Below are 18,703 nucleotides of genomic sequence, written 5' to 3' on the forward strand. Positions count from 1 at the left end.
TTTGTTCCTTTTACTGTGCATATATCAGGGGATGAAATTTTCCATTGTTGGTATGTGTGGGCAAATCATCAGTATAGCCCTTCTTATCTGTGCAGCCCTGGGCATGTCTTAGGCAAGGACACCTGTACAAGTTTTCTTATCTGTGCCTGCAAGCTGTTCTTTTCTTTGAAAGAATTCAACCGAGGACACACCCTAACTTCCTGTCTGACCAGTTTCTACCTTTCTCCCCTCTCAGCATATTATTTGAACCAATTATCAACCAAAAATGTTTAAATTTGCCAATAGCCTGGAAGCCCCCACTTTTACGAGTTTTTCCACCTTTTGGACCAAACCAATATGTTCCTTAAATGTATTTGATTGATGTCTCATGCCTCTCTAAAATGTATAAAACCAAGCTGCTCCCTGACTACCTTGGGCACATGTTCTCAGAACTCCCTGAGGACTGTGTCATGGGCCATGGTCACTCATATTTGGTTCAGAATAGTCTCTTCAAATATTTTACAGAGTTCGACTCTTTTCATCAGCAGAAAACAGTTTTGAATTTTTTTTAAGTTAAAGTGCCTATACCATTTTCAGTCACATCAGAAATAAGACAGTACCAGTTGTTTCTCATCCTAACCAACAGTCGATACAGTCAGTTGTTAAGTTTTACCAATTCAAATGGGTGCATAGTGGTATTAATTTGCACTTCTCATCTTTTCATGCACTGATTGCTATTTACATATCTTCTTTTTAGAAATATCAGTTTAAATATTTTGTTCATTTGATTGGCTTGTTTATATTATTTGATTTAGTTCTAACAGGTTTTTAAAAAATAATTCATAGATATAAGTTTTTTTTTTTTTTGTCAGGTATAGTTATTGCAAATATTTTCTCCTAGTGCTTGGCTTGCTTTAATTTTCTTAATTGTTACTTTTAAATAACAGGAGTTCTTAAAGTTCTTAAACTTTAAAAACACAATATTTTATCTCTTCTTTAGCCAGAGCAGCAGCTTTTAAAACAAGATGTTTGTTTACCTGGGAAATTCCATTTACACACCAAACAGTTCATGAGAACTATTAGGCACCGTAGAATTTAGCAGTCCTCACAATTAGTCCTAGAAAAGAGGCTCTCTGCTTATTAGGTAACAAGATTTTGTGTAAGCCATTTTTATTTATCATGGAACTCTCTTGGGAAACATTATTTCCATTAGCATAGGGGTAGCTTCAGCTAATATTTCATAGCTAGGCAGTAAATGCACCATCAAGTAGAAATTCTCTAGTTCAGTCATTGTCATTGAAAGGTACTCACAGTTTTTCTCCATCAGCCCCAATAAAAGCTCCACATAAAGGGCTATGGAGCAGAGGAATTGTCCCAGCTAGAACTCCAGTTTTACCCTATATTTTGTGGGTTTAGACGACTGTACTAGTTCCTATTTAGTATGTTTACATAACATTTCCTAAAGAGCCAATTGACATGCCTTCAATTTTTATAGTACTAGAAATGGAAAAAACATTCCCCAATTAGATATGGTACCCATTTTCATAAGACTTCTAGGTAAAAGGGGTTAAAACTACTTTACATAAAGCTTGTTTAAACACCTTAAATTTTATAATTACATTAAACTGCATATTTTTATGTTCAGGTTTCAGGAACCCTTTTTTACCCCTAGACCATTTTACCTTTTCTGATAAAAGGGGTTGGTTTCCCAGCAGGGAGTTAGATCTATCAGATATATGAGGTACAGCAGATTTGATAAGGCTTCTTAAACAGTCCTGTAATTCTGCCAGAGGGGTACCCATATAAAAGGAGTCCCCATAACCCTCAAATTTACCATGACCTAGGTAACAAGTGTATTTGGCAGGAGGACATCCCAGTTATCATAAAGCTAGTCCAATGTGGCTTGCATATGAAGCTTATTAACTGCTTCATCTGGGATACTTCACTTTGTATTTTATAGGGAGAGTTGGGCAGTTCCCTTCTCAGGCCAACAGACCTTACAATGGCATTATGTGGCCCACTAGGCTGATTGCTTTCTTAGGAATAACCCCCTGTGCATTTGGAACACATATACTCTGTGATTGTTCAGTAATGAGTGTGGGTCTTACATTAATCCAAACAAGCTCTTAAATTCTATAGCATTTAAAGTTAATAATTTTGTCCTTAGAGTGGTTATTTTTACAATCTACTACAGTAAAGATATTTTTTAAAAAGCTGAATGATACCAATCTACAAAACTGAACTATTGCTTTACATTACACCCTTTGGTTTTAAATAGTTATTTGGTTTTACCCCTCTCCATATCAACTATTTTCTTGGTAATCATGAGGCTCAGAGTTTTGCTGCCCTGGCTTGTGTGTGTGTTTTTTTAATTTATTGAGTTTTATATGTATAATTTTTTCATTATAAAGCAACTCTTAGTTTATTAACCCAAAAAACTTGCATTTTTTGAGCATTGACATCCTTGTGCTTATAAAATTTTAACAAAAGCATACTTTATGCTTCTACTTCTTTAACTTTTTAGTGACCCAAATTTCCAGTGGGAAAAACCTGAGGGTTTACTCACGACTTTAAGATTTTTGAATTACTAAAGAGTTTTGAGATTGAGATTAAATTTACCAAATTAATTTTACTAAAGATTACCAACCTTATGTGAATTAAAAGGCATCTGAGCTAGCTTCTACCAATTTGATAAGCACTTACATTTTTTAAGTTACTCGATTAGAGCTCTTTTATATATGGTGATGAAATATCACTTCCACATGATACATATAAAGATAGGCATATAACAGGTATGCAAACTAAAAGTCATGTCTTTATTTGCCTGTTTTTAAAAAAAAAAGTGTTTCCCTTATTTTAGATAATCAGTACAAGGTACAGGAGCCAACAAAATGTGATGGAAAGAGCCATTATTCTAGGCCTTTTCAAAAGAGAAAGAGTGGTACTTTTAAGATATCAGTCTGAAGAATGCTAAAGAGGAGGTCATAGAATTGAGAAACTTAAAAACGTCTTGCATTAAAAATAAGTCAACATTTGTAATAAAATCTTGTTTTAATCAATTATTTAGTTTTGTATTCATGTATTTTTAATATTAAAGACTAATCTCCAGAAAAATTATTGTAATTTCTTTTTAATTACAGCCAACTGAATTATACAACCCTTTTAAAAATTATTTTTAGTTACCAAATTATGACTTACATAGACCATTCACAGTGGTCAGACTTTCTGTTTTATCCTAAATATCCCTTTTTCTTGAACAACCCAGTTGTTTTATTTTAGGGGGAAAATTCACCATGCAAGATTCTTTCTCATATAAAATTACTTTTCTTTTTACCTTCTTTACCAAAAATGCCTCTTTATATCTTTAACTTTCTTTACATCTCTTATTTCCTGATTCCTTTTCCTTGTTTTACACATAACGCTTAAATAAGCTTTGAATTAGATGAAGATATTTTACCTTTAATAAGAACATTTTAAAAAAGTGTTTCTATAATTTTTAAATTGGAAATTACCCAGATACTTAATATCAAATAATAACCTTAGATCCTAAATTATGACATTTGTTTACAAGCATTTATTCCATTACACTTACCTGATAATTAGTTTACCTAGATTATTTATAAAAACCATGATAGCCAATATTTAAAGTTATTTTCCTATTAACCATTTTTCTAACTGAATTTCAGGTATTTAAGCAATAAAACTTATCATTAATTTTAAGGATATTTATACCAGTAACTCAGGATTTAGCTGTTTTCTTTAAACCAAAAATATTTCATAAGCATATACAAGCAAAGATCATTCTTTCTTGGGCTGGGCTTTGCCTTATGGCAAATCTTATAGTATTCTGCAGGAATAAACATGAAACTACTTGATCAAAGAATGCAAACAAAATGCTAACATTGCTGATATCATTTTACCAATAATTTTAAAGCTACCTTATTTATTAAAGATTTTACTTAAGTCATATAAACTTGAAAAAGCATTTAACTAGTCTTTTTTATGTATCTGATTTAAGCACTTTACCTATGTTTTTATTTTAGTAGTGAAACACTGTATGCATGACATAAATACATGGACATATCTAGGCATGCTGACAGAGGTACATTTTATAGATTCATAAAGACCTCTTTTTCCTTTTTTTTTCTTCAATTTTAGACTTTCAAATTCTTGATAACATGTTGCACCAAGCTAAGCAATTGTCAGCTAAATAGACCTAAATTTGCATATTAAAGAAACAACTCAGGTGACAATCATTCAGCAAAATTTACATCATAAGGTACAGGGAGAAAAAGTTTGGAATGCCAAAGGAAAATTAAAATGGATTTAACTGCCAATTGAAAATAAAATTATACAATTTATAAAGGCCTTCAAATATATACACACATATATACATACATACACATACACATACACATACAAAGATTCTATAGGTTTACTTTAGTACTTTGGCCATGAGATGAATATAAATTCGCTGGCTTGCAAAAAAGCGGCTAGATCCAGTGTTTTTTATTTTTTAATCTCAGTATGAAAGTAACACCAGATTTAAGGCAGGCAGAAAAGAAAATAGAGAAATAGAACTTAGGAACTCTATAGTTTGTGGGTCAACCTTCGGGCTCTTTTTCCTTAATGTAAATGTGCACAAAGACTATATTAGTTCCGTTTTACATAAACTCTGGAAAGTAGAGGTGCCATAAAACCTACGGAGTGCTCAAAAGGGAGTTATTCTCCTTGTTTTCTCCATATTCTTAATTTCTTTCCTACTATTTTTTTTAAAGGAAGAACTGATGAACTGTGGATGAAAATGACAGTTCGGTTCCTCATGCAAATGTGCACAGACAAGCCAAATTAAGATTAATTCTGAGAGAAAAGCAATTGAGGAGTGCCTTTAGAAATGGATCTCCAGGCCAGGCACGATGGCTCACACCTGTAATCCCAGCAATTTGGTAGGCCGAGGCAGGCAGATCACAAGGTCAGGAGTTTGAGACCAGCCTGGCCAACATGGTGAAACCCCATTATCACTAAATATACAAAAAATTAGCTGGGCGTTGGGGCAGGCACCTGTAATCCCAGCCACTCGGGAGGCTGAGGCAGGAGAATCACTTGAACCCAGAAGGTGGAGTTTGCAGTGAGCCCAGATCATGTCATTGCACTCCAGCCTGAGCAACAGAGTAAGACTGCATCTTGGAAAAAAAAAGAAAGAAACGCATTTCTGAACTCAAGCTGGGATCCTTAAACAACAAATTCCTAGGAGAAAAACCAGTCCAGAATAAATCAAGGAACATCAACCAAAACAGGAGGTAGGAGGCTCAGGAGGACTTACCAGTTCTGCAGGAGGAGAAGCTCAAACTCGGTGAGGCTTCCATAGGCTCCAGCCGGTACCTTAGCTCTGATTTCCAGAAACTCCTTCCGCAACCTGAATCTTCTGTGAGGCCCCAGCTGGTACTGATTAGCTCTAATTTCCAGATATTCCTTCAGCAACCTGAGTCTTCTCTCAGGCCCCACGTGTTTGGGCGCCATATTAGTGTCCATGCAAAGAGTTGAACTCTGTAAAATATTTGAAGAGATTTATTCTGAGCCAAATATGAGCGATCATGGCTCATGACACAGCCCTCAAACATGTACCCAAGGTCCTTTGTGCGCAGCTTGGTTTCATACGATTTAGAGAGGTATGAGACATCAATCAAATACATTTAAGAAATACATTTGTTTAGTCCAGAAATTCGGAACAACTCAAAGCAGGAGCTTCCAGGCCATAGGTAAATTTAAACATTTTGTGGTTGATAATTTGTTGAGTTTGTCTGAAGACTGGGGGTAGACAGAAAGGGAATGTTCAGGTTAAGATAAAGATAGTGGAGACCAAAGTTTTTTTGAAGTCTTTTAGTGGCTGCCCTTAGAGACAACAGGTGGGAAATGTTTCCTATATAGATCTTAGTTAATCTCTTTAGGATTGGGAGGGTCTGGAAGAAAAAGATCTAGCTATGTTAATAGAGATTCTTTACAGATACAGATTTTCCCCCACAAAAAAAAAGCTTTCGAGGGCCATTTCAAAATATGACAAAGAAACATGTTTTGGGGTAACGTATTTTAATTTTCTTCTTTGTCTCCTATATTATGCCAGAGTTAGATTGGAACATAAATCATGATATACAGGGTTAAATAAAACCCAATTGATGGGAATTTATGATTTGTAGAACATGACTCCCCAGACCCCTTAAATAGGAATTTGGGCAAGATAAAAAAAATCAGAATTTAGTCCTCATTTCCACACATGTAAAATATAACTCAGTTATCCCATTTTTAGGTAGTCAAGAGACATGAAAAAATTTCAAACAAATAACTGCACACAAATATTCATGGAGCTTTGTTCATAATGGCCTGAAAAGGCTCAAAAAAGCCCATACATCCATGGATAGGTAAATTGACTTTTTGGGGTTTTGGGGGGTTGTTGTCATTGTTTGTTTCGAGATGGGGGTCTCACCCTGTTGCCCAGGCGGGAGTGCAATGGTGCAATCACAGTTCACTCCAGCTTTGACTTCATTGGGCTCATGTAACTCTCCTACCTCAGCCTCCCCAGTCTCTGGGACTACAGGCACACACCACCATACCCAGTTAATTTTTGTATTTTTTGTAGAGATGGGGTCTCCCTATGTTGCCCAGGCTGGTCTCAACCTCCTGGGCTCAAGTGATTCTACCTCTAGGCACAAGCCACTGTGCCACCTGGCAAATTAACTTTTTAAATGCAGCATACCTATAACAATGGAATATTACTTAAGAAACACACAATATCACTGATGAATTTCAGAAACTTTATGTAGAAAGAGCAGAGACAGATAAAAGAAGAATTTATGATATAATTCAATTTCTATGAAATTCTAGAAAATACAGTTAATAGAGATAGAAAGCAAATCAATATTTATCTCGGGCTAGAGGTCAATGGGGGTTGTTTGGTAAGTGGCACAAGGTAATCTTTTAGGGTAATGGAAATGTTGTATACTTTCTTAGAGTGTTTACATGGGCGCATATAATTGTCAAAAACTCAACTAATATCAAAGACAATTTGCATCTGATAGAGTTAAACAGGAACAAAAGACTTTAAGACTACTGTAATAGGGCACTGAAAGAGAGGGCTCAATGTCACTGAAAAAAAGGCAGGAGAGATTTTAAGCACGGAGGTCACTAAGTGGAAAAGCACTGTATGTTAGTCAATATGGTTGTACCATCTGTGTTTGCTGATTGGTGCTTAGGGAAGTCAGAGTAGGAGATAAGGAAAGGTTCTAGTTTCTTAATTATTGCATTTCAAAGAGATGGCACCCAGGTTTTGAGAAAGATGGTTCTGCATTCTAGTATTGATAAGAGGACAGAAGATTTACATCTTAAAAGAACAGAAAAAATTTACAATTTGCAAGTTTTCTAAAGAAAGTGGTCTAAAAATAGGTCAAAGGCCAATGATCAGAAAGAACCCTGTCTAAAGGTTAGTTAGGCAATGGGAAACATTAAGGCCATCTTGGTCAGTGACTGTTTCTGCACTTTTTTTCTATACATAATAGATGATATCTATTATGTATCATCTCTGATGCCTATGATATCTTCTATTACGTATAGAACCTAGATAACTATACCTATGATAAAGTTTAAAGTTAGATGCAATAAGAGATTAACAACAATAACTAATAATAAAATAAAACAATATAACAATACGCCATCATCACTACTCTTGCACTTGGGGCCATTAATAAATAAAACAAGAGTTACTTGAACACAAGCACCATAATACTGGAACAGTTAAAGTGACAACTGAGATAGCCACTAAGTGACTAATGGGCGGGTAGCTTAGACACTGGATATGCTGGACAAAGGGATGATTCACATCATTAACATCCTGGGTGTAATGGATTACCATAGCCTAAGATTTCGCCAGATCCTTAGAAGGCATGTAATTTATAATTTATGAATTATTTCTGGAATTTTCCATTTAATATTTTTGGACCACAGTTGACCACACAGTTGACAATATATGCAAAACATATATTGTGTATTTCATTTATGTAAAACTTAAAGACTATAGTGGTATTAATATTTATGTAAAACTTAAAGACTATAGTGATATTAAACAAATTAATCGTTTCCTGGATCTAGTTATGGGATAGAGTATTGAATGGAACTGGGTACAACAGAAGTTTTTTGGGTGATGGAAAACTTACATATCTTGAATGTGGTGATCACATGAATTAATGTTTTTTAAAACTCAGTGAACTCTATAATCAAAATAGGTGCATATTATATTTAAATTATATATCTATAAAAAAACCAGTAAGAATATACATCAAAAAGCTGAGAATGGTTTCTGAGATACTATCATTATACATCCTACATTTTTGTTATATTTGAAAATTTTCAAACAAGCAGAAATAACTAATAGAATGCAAAAAATAAAAATAAAAATAAAATCATTGTGTGGAAAGGAGATGTGTAACTTCAGTATCACCTGTGGGATTACTGGAAATGAATCTCAGGCCCCACCTTATACTTACTAAATCAGCAGTTAAATTTTAACTAGGTGCCCAGGTGATTCTCATACTTATTAAAATTTGAGAAGAATTTCATTAAAATATTTCCCAATAGTTGAAACTTTATTATTACTCTCTGAGGTACGATTCCTAAATACCAGAAACTAGTGGAAATCTCAACTAATGCCACATTTATGAGGCAAGATTCATAATCATAATAATGGATTTGATATTCTGCCCTCTCAACTGGAATGGCATTGTCATTAAGAAGGCAGCAAACGGTGCTGATGTTAACTTGGAATTTTGGCTTTAATTTCGAGGACACCAGGGTCCCATATCATAAAAAGGTAGCACGAACTATCCAGAGTTGTGCCACTCACTCATTTGTAATTGATAAGGCGAGCTTAGCAGGAAGAGCCTTGGAACCATAGGCAAACTTTTCCATCCTTTGCCTACATTGCTGCCTGCAGCAGGTGTTTCCCCAGAACCTAGGCTTTGGCCACAGGCCCGGCTCTCGCAGTGCGAGGCTAGGAGGAGCTGCGGGTGGGGGACTGGCCAATGCCTTAGGTGGGCGCAGCTGAGCTGCGGGGACGGGGTGGAGTCGCGAGAAGCGCGGGGCGGTGCCGCAAAGAGGCGGGGCGGGGTGGGGCGGAGCCGTGGGGGTGGGGCGTTGCCGTAGGGGCGGAGCCGAGCCGCTGGACGGCGGTGGGGGCGGGGCAAGCGCGGAAGACCGGGGACGCGCATCGTACCGCGCAGTTAGCGCCGCCTGGCCTGGGGCGGACCCGTTAGGGGTCCCCCAGTTGGTCGTCCCTATGGGGCTGTGTTTTCCTTGTCCCGGGGAGTCCGCGCCTCCCACGCCTGACCTTGTGAGTAGAGCAGGTCCCCGCGTCCGCCGGTCCGCGCCTCGAGCACCTGTCCTCGGGCGGCGGGCTGCGGGGCGGGCCGGGCTGTTGGACCTGGTGGCGCAGGTCGAGAGCTCGCGGCGGGGCGGGGGGGACGCTGGTGGCGAAGACGGGTGGACGTGTCCGGAGGGTCGTTGGGTCCTGTCAGTGCGACCTAGACCGCCGCCTACGGGTAGAGCAGCACTTGTGTAACAAAAAATTATCCAAAGGCGGCTGTGGCGTCTTTCTACCTTCGGCTGAGTGGCGGCCCCAGGAATTCGTAGGGCGCCGGCGCACGCAGAGGGCGCTGCGCGTGGGATATTCTGGGAGATGTGGTAGATGGAGTTAGGCGCAAAAAAGACGTTGCTTTTTCTGGGAGCTGTTTAGTCGTCTAGGAGATGTGCATTTTCACCTGTCTACCAACCTTTCAAAAGAAGGTGCTCAGAAAGTCGCTTATACGCTTGAGCTTTATCGGATATTTTATTAATGATTTCTTTGTAGTATTTATCTCATTCTTTTAAGTTCTCCCTTTAAAATAATATTTTATGTAGTATAGAGTGTCCAATTTGTAAGGTAGTCATATTTAACAAAAATACTGGATACCCAGTTAAATTTGAATTTCAGTTATACAAGGAATACATTTATAAAACCGTTTTGTGCCGTGCAATAGTAGGGATCTAGTTCTACAAAAACATTACTCATTGCTTATCTGAAATTCAAATGTAGCCTGTGGGCGTGTGGTACAATACACTTACACTTTTTGTAGCTTTCTGTTAACAGAATCTTTACATTGGTACTCCTTACGGGGAGTTTACATAAACCTGTTTTTCTCTCACCTCTAGCTAAAAATTAATTGAAGAAAATGAAATATTTAGGGAAGTACATTAACTCTTCAGTTATTAAAGTATAGCTACTAAAACTTTAGTATAAATTTTATGTGGGAAAGTTCAGCTTCTCTGTTGCTGCTGCTGTTTTAAGTGATGTTGATTTTGTTGTTCTGGCTGTTGTTAAAATACAATGTGTCAGATTTGTTAAACCCTTCTCCCATCCTCTAGCTATACCCTTTTCGCTTGATAACCACACAGCTTACTGCTTGGGTGTCACTTTATCAGGGAGCTTTTCCTGACCACGCTAAACTAAATATATTCCCCACAATACCACCCACCCATTCTCCCATTACTTATCAGCCATATCATCTGACAGACATTTATTTACTTCATTATATTTGTCTGGGTGCCCTCAATTGGAAATTGTTTCATTTGGGAGGAGACATTTATCTATGTTTTTTCACTGCTGTATCCCCAGCACTTAGAAAAAGTGTTTTATAATAAGTAGTACATGGTCTAGAAAAATAATATTCACTGTTTTCTGATATGGAACAATACCTCTCATGAAATTACTCCCATCCTTCCCTCCTACACACTGAGATTAGCCCACTTTATTCATTAACCTCTTCTAAAAACACTAGGTTACTTCAGACTCCATTTTTACAGACAGTAGCAAACCATGTATTTTCCTTCTTGGATTTTTAAACATTATTTGTTTTATTATTGCCCTGACTACCTGTAAACCCTTTTATTAAAAGAGAGAGAGAGAGAAAGAAAATAAATGATTATATAGGGAAACCTTGTATTTATTTTAACTTGTGCTGATTTGAAGGTATATTCAAGAAGAATGAAATTCAGGAAGTTGAGTAGCAGCATTCTTTGTGGGACATTTAGGGCCAGTACTGAATATTTTTGTAAACTGTTACCGTGCCTATGAAATATAGGTGTATAATTTATTCATAATAATGTTTTTTATTATTTTAATACATATTTTTACACATTTTCCTTAGGAAGAGAAAAGAGCAAAGCTTGCAGAGGCTGCAGAGAGAAGACAAAAAGAGGTAAATTTTGCCTACTTAAATAATTGAGTTTCTACTTTATTTTTCACAGATGTCCCTAGTTAAATTCTCTAATGCAAATGGCCTTTGATATCCCAAAAATTTACATTTAAAGATAATTGTTTTCAAAATGATTTTCATGTTTATATAAATTGCATTAATATATTTATATTATTTAATATATGAAAACTATCATATCTTCTGTAAATGTAGATGCTCTTTTAGTAACATCCTTTTAAAATGGCTGTGCATTGTAAAATAAGATGTGAAGCAAGTTTAGGAGAAAATTTGTATAGTTGCAAAATACCCAATGAAGAAACGATGTGTTATGTTAAGGCTGTTGTAGAAATACTCCTTCTTTGTTACCAAAAATAAACCAACTCCCTACCCCCAAAGAGAAACCTAGAAAGCAAAGACAGACAAAAAAATGTTTTGCACACTGGACAGATTTTTGTTTTCTTTCTGTGTTTGTTATCAAATTTTTTAAAGGCTGCATCTCGGGGAATTTTGGATGTTCAATCTGTGCAAGAAAAGAGAAAGAAAAAGGAAAAAATGGAAAAACAAATTGCTACATCTGGGCCCCCACCAGAAGGTGGACTTAGGGTACGTATTAAAATTTACTTAATGTTGAACTTAACTGGGCATTTTAAAAAACTTAAGTAGCTATCCATTGAATAATTTTCTCCTGACGCTCATTATCAGACTATTTTGAAATTATTTAAAAGCATGAATAGTAAATATCGGAAGTAATTTCAATTTATTTTAACATTTATTGGAATTGATTGGCTTTTCTTCCCCAAAGCGAAATACTAATTTGTTTCTTATTTTAACACTATATTTTAATGCTCTTAGGCTTACTACTAATCTTAAATAAGTGAAAAATTCAAGCAATATGGAAAAACATAAAGAAGTGTAAAAGTTATCCAAATTAAGTATCATTTTGAAAGACATAATTTCTAACCTCCATTTACATATGTTATTAAGCTGGATTACACTATAAATTTTGTTTTATAACCTGAGTTATTTTACCCATTGCCCCCCTTTTCTATAGTTATGTAAATGTTAATTGGGATCACAGAAGGTATACAGGTGTGGGTATCATACACATACCTCCCAAGATATGGATGCCAGAGCTAGACAAGATAAGCAGAGTCTCTGAATGCTGGAGTCTTTACAGTCTAGCAGGACTTTAAAGGATTTATTTTAAAAATCCTTTAAAGCTCAGGAAAACAGTGGTTCACATATTAAGATTTTATTCTTGGTCCATTTTTAAAGTAAATGGAAGTAAATATATTTGTTAAAGGGACAGTGTCTTTAATTTTAGTCATTTATATTTAATTTATCAATGATTGAGTACTTTTCAACAGATTTATTGGTTTTTGCTCTCAAAACACACACACACATACATGTACATATACACATACACATGCTTACATGTAGATACTCTTCTAACGTGTGGGGCAGGCAGCTTATAAACACCCTGAGCAGTTGATTCTGGCTCAAGAATATAAAAATAAGAGTGTGTATCTGTGTATTTTTATATTGTAAGTTACTTCATCTAATATCATTTAATGAATGAAAAATTTTTTATAAAGTTTGTTTTTTATGGGGTGAATTTTTAGCAATGTATAAAGTAGTTTCAATATAAGGTAAATAAGTCTGACCATTTTGCCTTTTATACTTCTATAACAGAATAGATCTTAGTGTAAAGTAAAACAGCTGGGTGACAACAAGGTCAATTCTTTATCAGAAATATAGATTCTTTCTTTCAATATTCTGTTGAGATAAAGTGCTGTGTTACTAGGTTTACTTCATACAGGGTTCTCAAAAACACCATGAAAATTAAATGGTAGGATTAGAAATAATGTTGAGATCCACTATTTCACAGTAGAAGTGGTGAAAGTATTAAGTTAAAGTTATATGTATTGTTATAGGAAAAGGATACTTTAATCAATACTTAATCATAATTAAGACACTTATTTCACAAGTTCTAAGGAAATTAACATCAGCTTTTAAATGATAAGAAAGAAAGAGGCTTTCTTAATTAAACTTGAAGCTTCCATACTCTGACATCTGTACATTAAAAAACAAATTAGGCCTTGTATTAGTTATGATTCCTTCAAAAGTGCTCAAAATGTAAAACATTCCCAATGTTAAATTTAGTTCCTGTTTTTCTTTGTGTACTATTCTTGTAAGAAATCTCTCAAGCCCCTTTAGTAAAAATGACCCTCAGGACCATGAAACTAGATAGTGGCGGGGGATTTTCTCCAGTGGCTCACTGTCATTAGCCACTGCTGTTGCCCACTGTTAGTATTTTTCCCTTGGAATATTCCTCATCACCTACCACTAACACGTTGGCTTCAAGGGGCATGCTCTATTCTGCTTGACACAAGCACAGTATGTCAAGAGCATGATGTTAAAAGCAAAATTCTGGGAGGCTCAGGGATAACAGAAGGGAAAAATATAAGACAGAAGGTACTTAACCTTCAAAACTCTTGGCCTATGGTCCTTTAAGGGCTGCTGTCTGGCTTGCTCCATGGGCTAGCCTGAAGTATCCTATAGAGTAGGTAGAGTCTTCCTAACCTAACTTCATAGTATAAATCTAGTTTGTATTCCCTGTCTTCATGCCGTCCACATATTCATCGCCTGACCAGTGCTGCATCTTTCCAGGGTAATTAGCATGGGTAATGCTCACTGTCTTCTGCAAAAAGACCCTTACCTGAAGAAGTCAATGTGATGACAGCATCAAGATGCAAAGTACTATCAATACAGGAGATAGCAGCACAGGAGTAAGGGTAGACCTCTAGTACAGTGACTTCAACCTTAGCTGCATGTTGGAGTCTCATAGGCAGCTTTCAGAAAGGATTGACCATTGGGCTCCACCTCACATCAGTCAGTGTCTCTGAGAGTGGGGTTTAGCCATTAGAGTTCCATGGGAAAAAATGTTTAAAAATGCTAAATTATATATTGTAGGCTATCCCCTTCTTAGAGATTAAAAATGGCACAAAATTATGGCCTCTAACAAGTTGTGCAATAAAGAAAAGCAAGTTTACTTGGATTAATCTTTAATTTTGAAAATTTATTTAAACATAGTTATATATATGTATATATACACACTCATACATATGTGTTTATGTGTATGTATACATATTCACGCACACCTATATATATAAAACACCCAGTAATATTCCTTGGATGTGCTTGGAAAAAACTATCAAGAGATTGCTAAACATCTCTTGTTCTATCCCAATGGCTCTTCGGAACCTATTATAGATTTAATAGACTTGGTTAAACAAAACATCAGATGGAATATTTTCTCAACTCAAGCAATGAAAAGACCTTGCCAAACCATTATTTAATGGTTTCTGCCATTTCTTGACTCCCCGGCTAAAATAAGAATTTTTAAATTTTTGTTTTGTGGTGGTTTATTTTGTGTTCCTTTACTGATTATTGGATATTTAGGATCTTGCTACTGAATAGCAGGTTCACTGTGCAGTGGTTAACAACTTCAGAGTCCAGTGGACAGAATACCTATGCATGTAACATTTACTTGAAGGGGCCAAGCACAGTCGCTCCTACCTATAAACTCAACTGAGAGGGGGAGGATTTGGGAGGCTGAGATGGGATGATGACTTGAGGCCAGGAGTTAAGAGACGAGCCTGGACAACATAGTGAGACCTTATCTCTAAAAAAATAAAAACAAATTAGGTGTGGTGACCTGTACCTGTGGTCCTAGTTACTCAGGAGGCTGAGGTGGGAGAATGACGTGAGCCTTGGAGGTTGAGGCTGCAGTGAACCATTCCCAGCTCGCTCCAGCCTGGGTGATAGAGCAAGACCCTATCTCAAGCAAACAAAAAAACAAAAACAAACCCAAAAACTTTAATGTGGAGTGAGTTTATTACTTACAGATAGGCAGCAAGGGACAATAGAAGCCTAGGATTCATCATAAGCTGGTCTCCCAAGGAAAACTGCCTGGGGTTGATTGCATGTGTGTGTGCCCTGCTTGAACCTTAGATGAGTGCCTGGGTTTTATGTTCAGGGGTTAGAGGTGGAGGTACAGCATGACTCCTTGGGCTAAAGCATTGAAGGACATCCTGTTTTTAGGGAGGGACTAGAACAGAGCTTGGGCTGTCGTGGCCATTTACTTGCTATCCCAGGATATTACATTACCAGGATATTCTACAGTTATTCTTGAAAACTACAGGTAAGACAGTGGAAGAGAGCTATCCTGTAACTACCCACCAGTCTGACCAGATATTTTGTCTTCCTTGTACTTTTAAACTATCATCTTATTTCAGGCCTTGGACTATAACGTAAAATTTTATGAATAGCTACAATTAACAAAAATTATTTTATAGTTCTATGTCCCATATTCCTGTTTTTACCTGTTTATTCACTAAAATATTGTTATAATTTAAGTATTAAATATAATTATATATTATATATTAATTATGTAATATAATTTTATATATTATCTAAGTAAATTTAAGTAATATTTACTTTTCTGTTTTTTGTCTTTTCTAGTGGACAGTTTCATAAAGCAGAACGTGAGTAGAAGAGTCTACTGCCAGTAACTGTTTATCTGCGATCAAGTGGACTTCCTCAATTTAATTTCTTCTCTTTAAATAAATAAAGATTCAGACTTTGTAATTTTATTGCCCTTAAGTGCAATGCTAAAAAAACCTTTGATTTTCAAGCTTAGAAAATGGCTAGACTTTTCATTAAATACTAATTTTCCTACATTTGCTTTTCTGCAGTTAGTAGGTGATTTGCTATTTTTCTTAGTAGTTAAAAAATGGAACTAAATCGTGAATACACATACATTGCATGTAAAAATTTTCCATACACCTGTAAGATTAAAATTCGTAATTGTATTTTCATCCTTTATAAAATAATCTAACTACTTATATTTATGCTGCTTCGCCTTACAACTGTTTTTATTTCACTACATATAAAGATGTTTGATTAAACTTATGGACTTAGTGCCTTTAAACTGATCATCGGGAAAAATCTTGAAAAAATCATTTGAAGGGCTGATGTGAAGGAGCACTGTAAATTTTTATAACTTACTAAATAATGAATATTCTTAGGCAGATGTTAAGTTTCTTCTAATTTAATTTTATGTAGCTTATAAAATTAACATACTATGTTTTACATTTATGATAAAGGGTTTTTTTTATTGTTTGCTGAATTTAAAATTTTATATTAGTGATACCATCAGAGGGCAGTGATGTTCTATTGTATAGTAGATTCAGCTCTGTAAAATCTTTGTAGTAATTGAATGAGTTAAACTAATAAGCTGGATGGGTTATGAGTGGTAATATATTTGTCCATATTTCATAAGTAGTGTTAATCTTATCTACTTAAAAAGAGAATTATATAAGATTTATACAGATGTGAAATTGTCAAGGCAAGTATGAATGTATGAAAAAGAAACAGTAGGTACTGTACTTAAAAAAGGTTTACTTCAGATTTAAAAATATTAAGAGGTAATTCTATACAATGCATGTTCATAAACCTTTACATTTTTGTTTATTAGAAATATGAATTTTATAGCATTTTTGGTTTCTCCTTATATAATACACTGAAATAAAATAATTGCTATTAGCTATTAAGGTTGATAGCTCTTTTAAATGGCAAGGCCACATGTTGAGCCCTAAATTAGAATTTGCAGATACTAAGTGCCAATAGAAGTTATAAATTAAGTTGACCAATTTTACTTGCTCTACACAAAGGAAACTGAGCCACTTTCTTCACCTATCCCTACCACAAGACTTAAGTTATATTGTGGTGTATTGTACATGTTAATTTTAAAAATTTGAACTATTATGTAATACAGGTTTCTTGACTTCTCACTGAAAACTTTTTTTTTTTTTATTATGGTATGAAGTATTCTGTGAATATCTAGGCAAAACATACAGTTAGTCTCAATCTCTTTATCCTTTAGAGGATTAGTGCTGTTTTTGTTCATAAAGGATAGTGAAATCATTGAACTGTATTTTAGAATGAAAATTTTTGATTTTATTAAAATGATTTTTTTCAAAGGAAAAGGAATGATTAATAGCTGAGTGCATATAGACCTAGAGTATAGCATCCTTGAACTGTGCAAATCCTTTCTCCCAATAACAAGAACAATTTTGTCTTTAATTGGGACACGGGTTCGTGTAAATGGCTAACTTCCATGGAATTATGTCCTATTTCTACCAGCAGTTTATACCCAAATGTTACGCTTATCTATTGTTAACCATTAATGATATTCAGATATATTTCTTTTTGGGAAAAGTGGGACATATTCCTTCCAACCATGTCCTGTCACCATGAGTGTAATCAGCTTTCTCCAAAACCACATGGGTTGTAGGGGCTAAGGAGTGGTACCCATATATTAGGAACAGTGTTAGGAAAGGGCAAGGGAAAAGATGTGACTGGATGCCTAAGGAGAAACCAGTAATATATATATATATTATATTGGTGTGTGTGTACATATATATATACACACACACATATATCCAGACATCTCCCTCATAAAGTAACCATCAGTTCCTATGAAAACCTTACATGGAAGCCAATTTCCCATAGTTAATAATTTAGGAGAAAATTATAATGCTTAAAGTGTCACTTAAAACCCCTAACCAAATTACTAAACTATAATTGGAACAGTAAAATGCATATATGTAACTCTCATCATGTAAAATGCTTAAACCCCTGCTGCTTAATACTAATCAAACATGGCTGCTAACGAAAGTTGTGAATTATTATAGAGCCCCTTTGTAACATGCTGCATGTTTTTTAAAACATTTCTGTGTTTCAATTTGTTCCACTGCTGGTATTTGGAATGTAATTTAACAGTTCCCACACATGGTTTGGTATAAATTCTGTATTGCCTTTTATGGATATAAATAGACATTTTTTTCTATGTAAATTTACTTTTAGCTGTCTCTTTAATAAAATTCTATCTTTACTACATCCTAAATACTTAGAACCTGAGTTAGTGGTTAGGGAAACCTCAGGAACATTTTAATCACACTGGGATTCAGAAGAGCAACAGAACCAAAGATTGTTTGGTATGTTCGTACAATCCCTGGATTTATAGGTGGATTTTCTATAGAGGAAAAATGATGTAATTAGTACACTGTTTTTCTCTAAAGAAATAATACTATAATAAAAATTTTGTCTATCATCATCCTTTGTACCTCAGGAAAATAGAACATGAACTTTGGATTTTCCTTTTCTCCAAGAGTTTCACTTTTTATATTCACTGATAAGTATTACGCTATGTCCTTAGAAGACAAAAGTAATTCTTCTCAGTTTTGAATAATTTGTGCATAAATAGACCAGTAAGAGGTAAGTAGCCATGACTGCCTATATGTGTTGAGACATACAGAATAATTCTTTTAACATCTTCTCCAAGCAAGCATTCAAATTCTCTTTACCATACATGTTCTAAATTA

At 35.3% G+C, this 18,703-nt stretch overlaps 1 protein-coding gene and 1 long non-coding RNA gene across 3 annotated transcripts in view; one reads left to right on the forward strand and one right to left on the reverse strand.

The window, feature by feature from the left end:
• Positions 1–5,513, reverse strand: part of LOC105720166 (uncharacterized) — a 458,507-nt gene extending 452,994 nt beyond the window's left edge. The window contains exon 1 of the long non-coding RNA XR_010338347.1: positions 5,303–5,513. This is a non-coding gene — a long non-coding RNA (uncharacterized LOC105720166). The remainder of the gene's footprint in view (positions 1–5,302) is intronic.
• A 3,692-nt stretch (positions 5,514–9,205) lies between these two features.
• Positions 9,206–18,174, forward strand: SVIP (small VCP interacting protein). 2 transcript variants are annotated; one of them, XM_012456470.2, is made up of 4 exons: positions 9,206–9,355; positions 11,208–11,258; positions 11,745–11,858; positions 15,780–18,174. In XM_012456470.2, exons 1-4 carry the CDS (start codon positions 9,302–9,304, stop codon positions 15,792–15,794), a joined length of 234 nt encoding a protein of 77 aa, XP_012311893.2. In that variant the 5' UTR covers positions 9,206–9,301; the 3' UTR covers positions 15,795–18,174. The 2 variants fall into 2 exon arrangements, with proteins under 2 accessions (XP_012311893.2, XP_021530864.2); XM_021675189.2 differs by lacking the exon at positions 9,206–9,355 and adding an exon at positions 9,725–9,807.
• The last annotated feature ends 529 nt before the right edge of the window (positions 18,175–18,703 follow it).

Source organism: Aotus nancymaae, unplaced genomic scaffold, assembly GCF_030222135.1.
Source record: "Aotus nancymaae isolate 86718 unplaced genomic scaffold, 86718_ANA_hifiasm-v0.15.2.pri h1tg000059l, whole genome shotgun sequence".
Classification (NCBI taxonomy): Eukaryota; Metazoa; Chordata; class Mammalia; order Primates; family Aotidae; genus Aotus; species Aotus nancymaae.

Bases quoted from the DNA above. Each gene is read 5' to 3' on its own strand.
- SVIP (XM_012456470.2), top strand. From the start codon at position 9,302: ATGGGGCTGTGTTTTCCTTGTCCCGGGGAGTCCGCGCCTCCCACGCCT. The intron at 9,356-11,207 runs GTGAGTAGAGCA...CATTTTCCTTAG, and splicing joins CGCCTCCCACGCCTGACCTT to GAAGAGAAAAGAGCAAAGCT. The intron at 11,259-11,744 runs GTAAATTTTGCC...AATTTTTTAAAG, and splicing joins CAGAGAGAAGACAAAAAGAG to GCTGCATCTCGGGGAATTTT.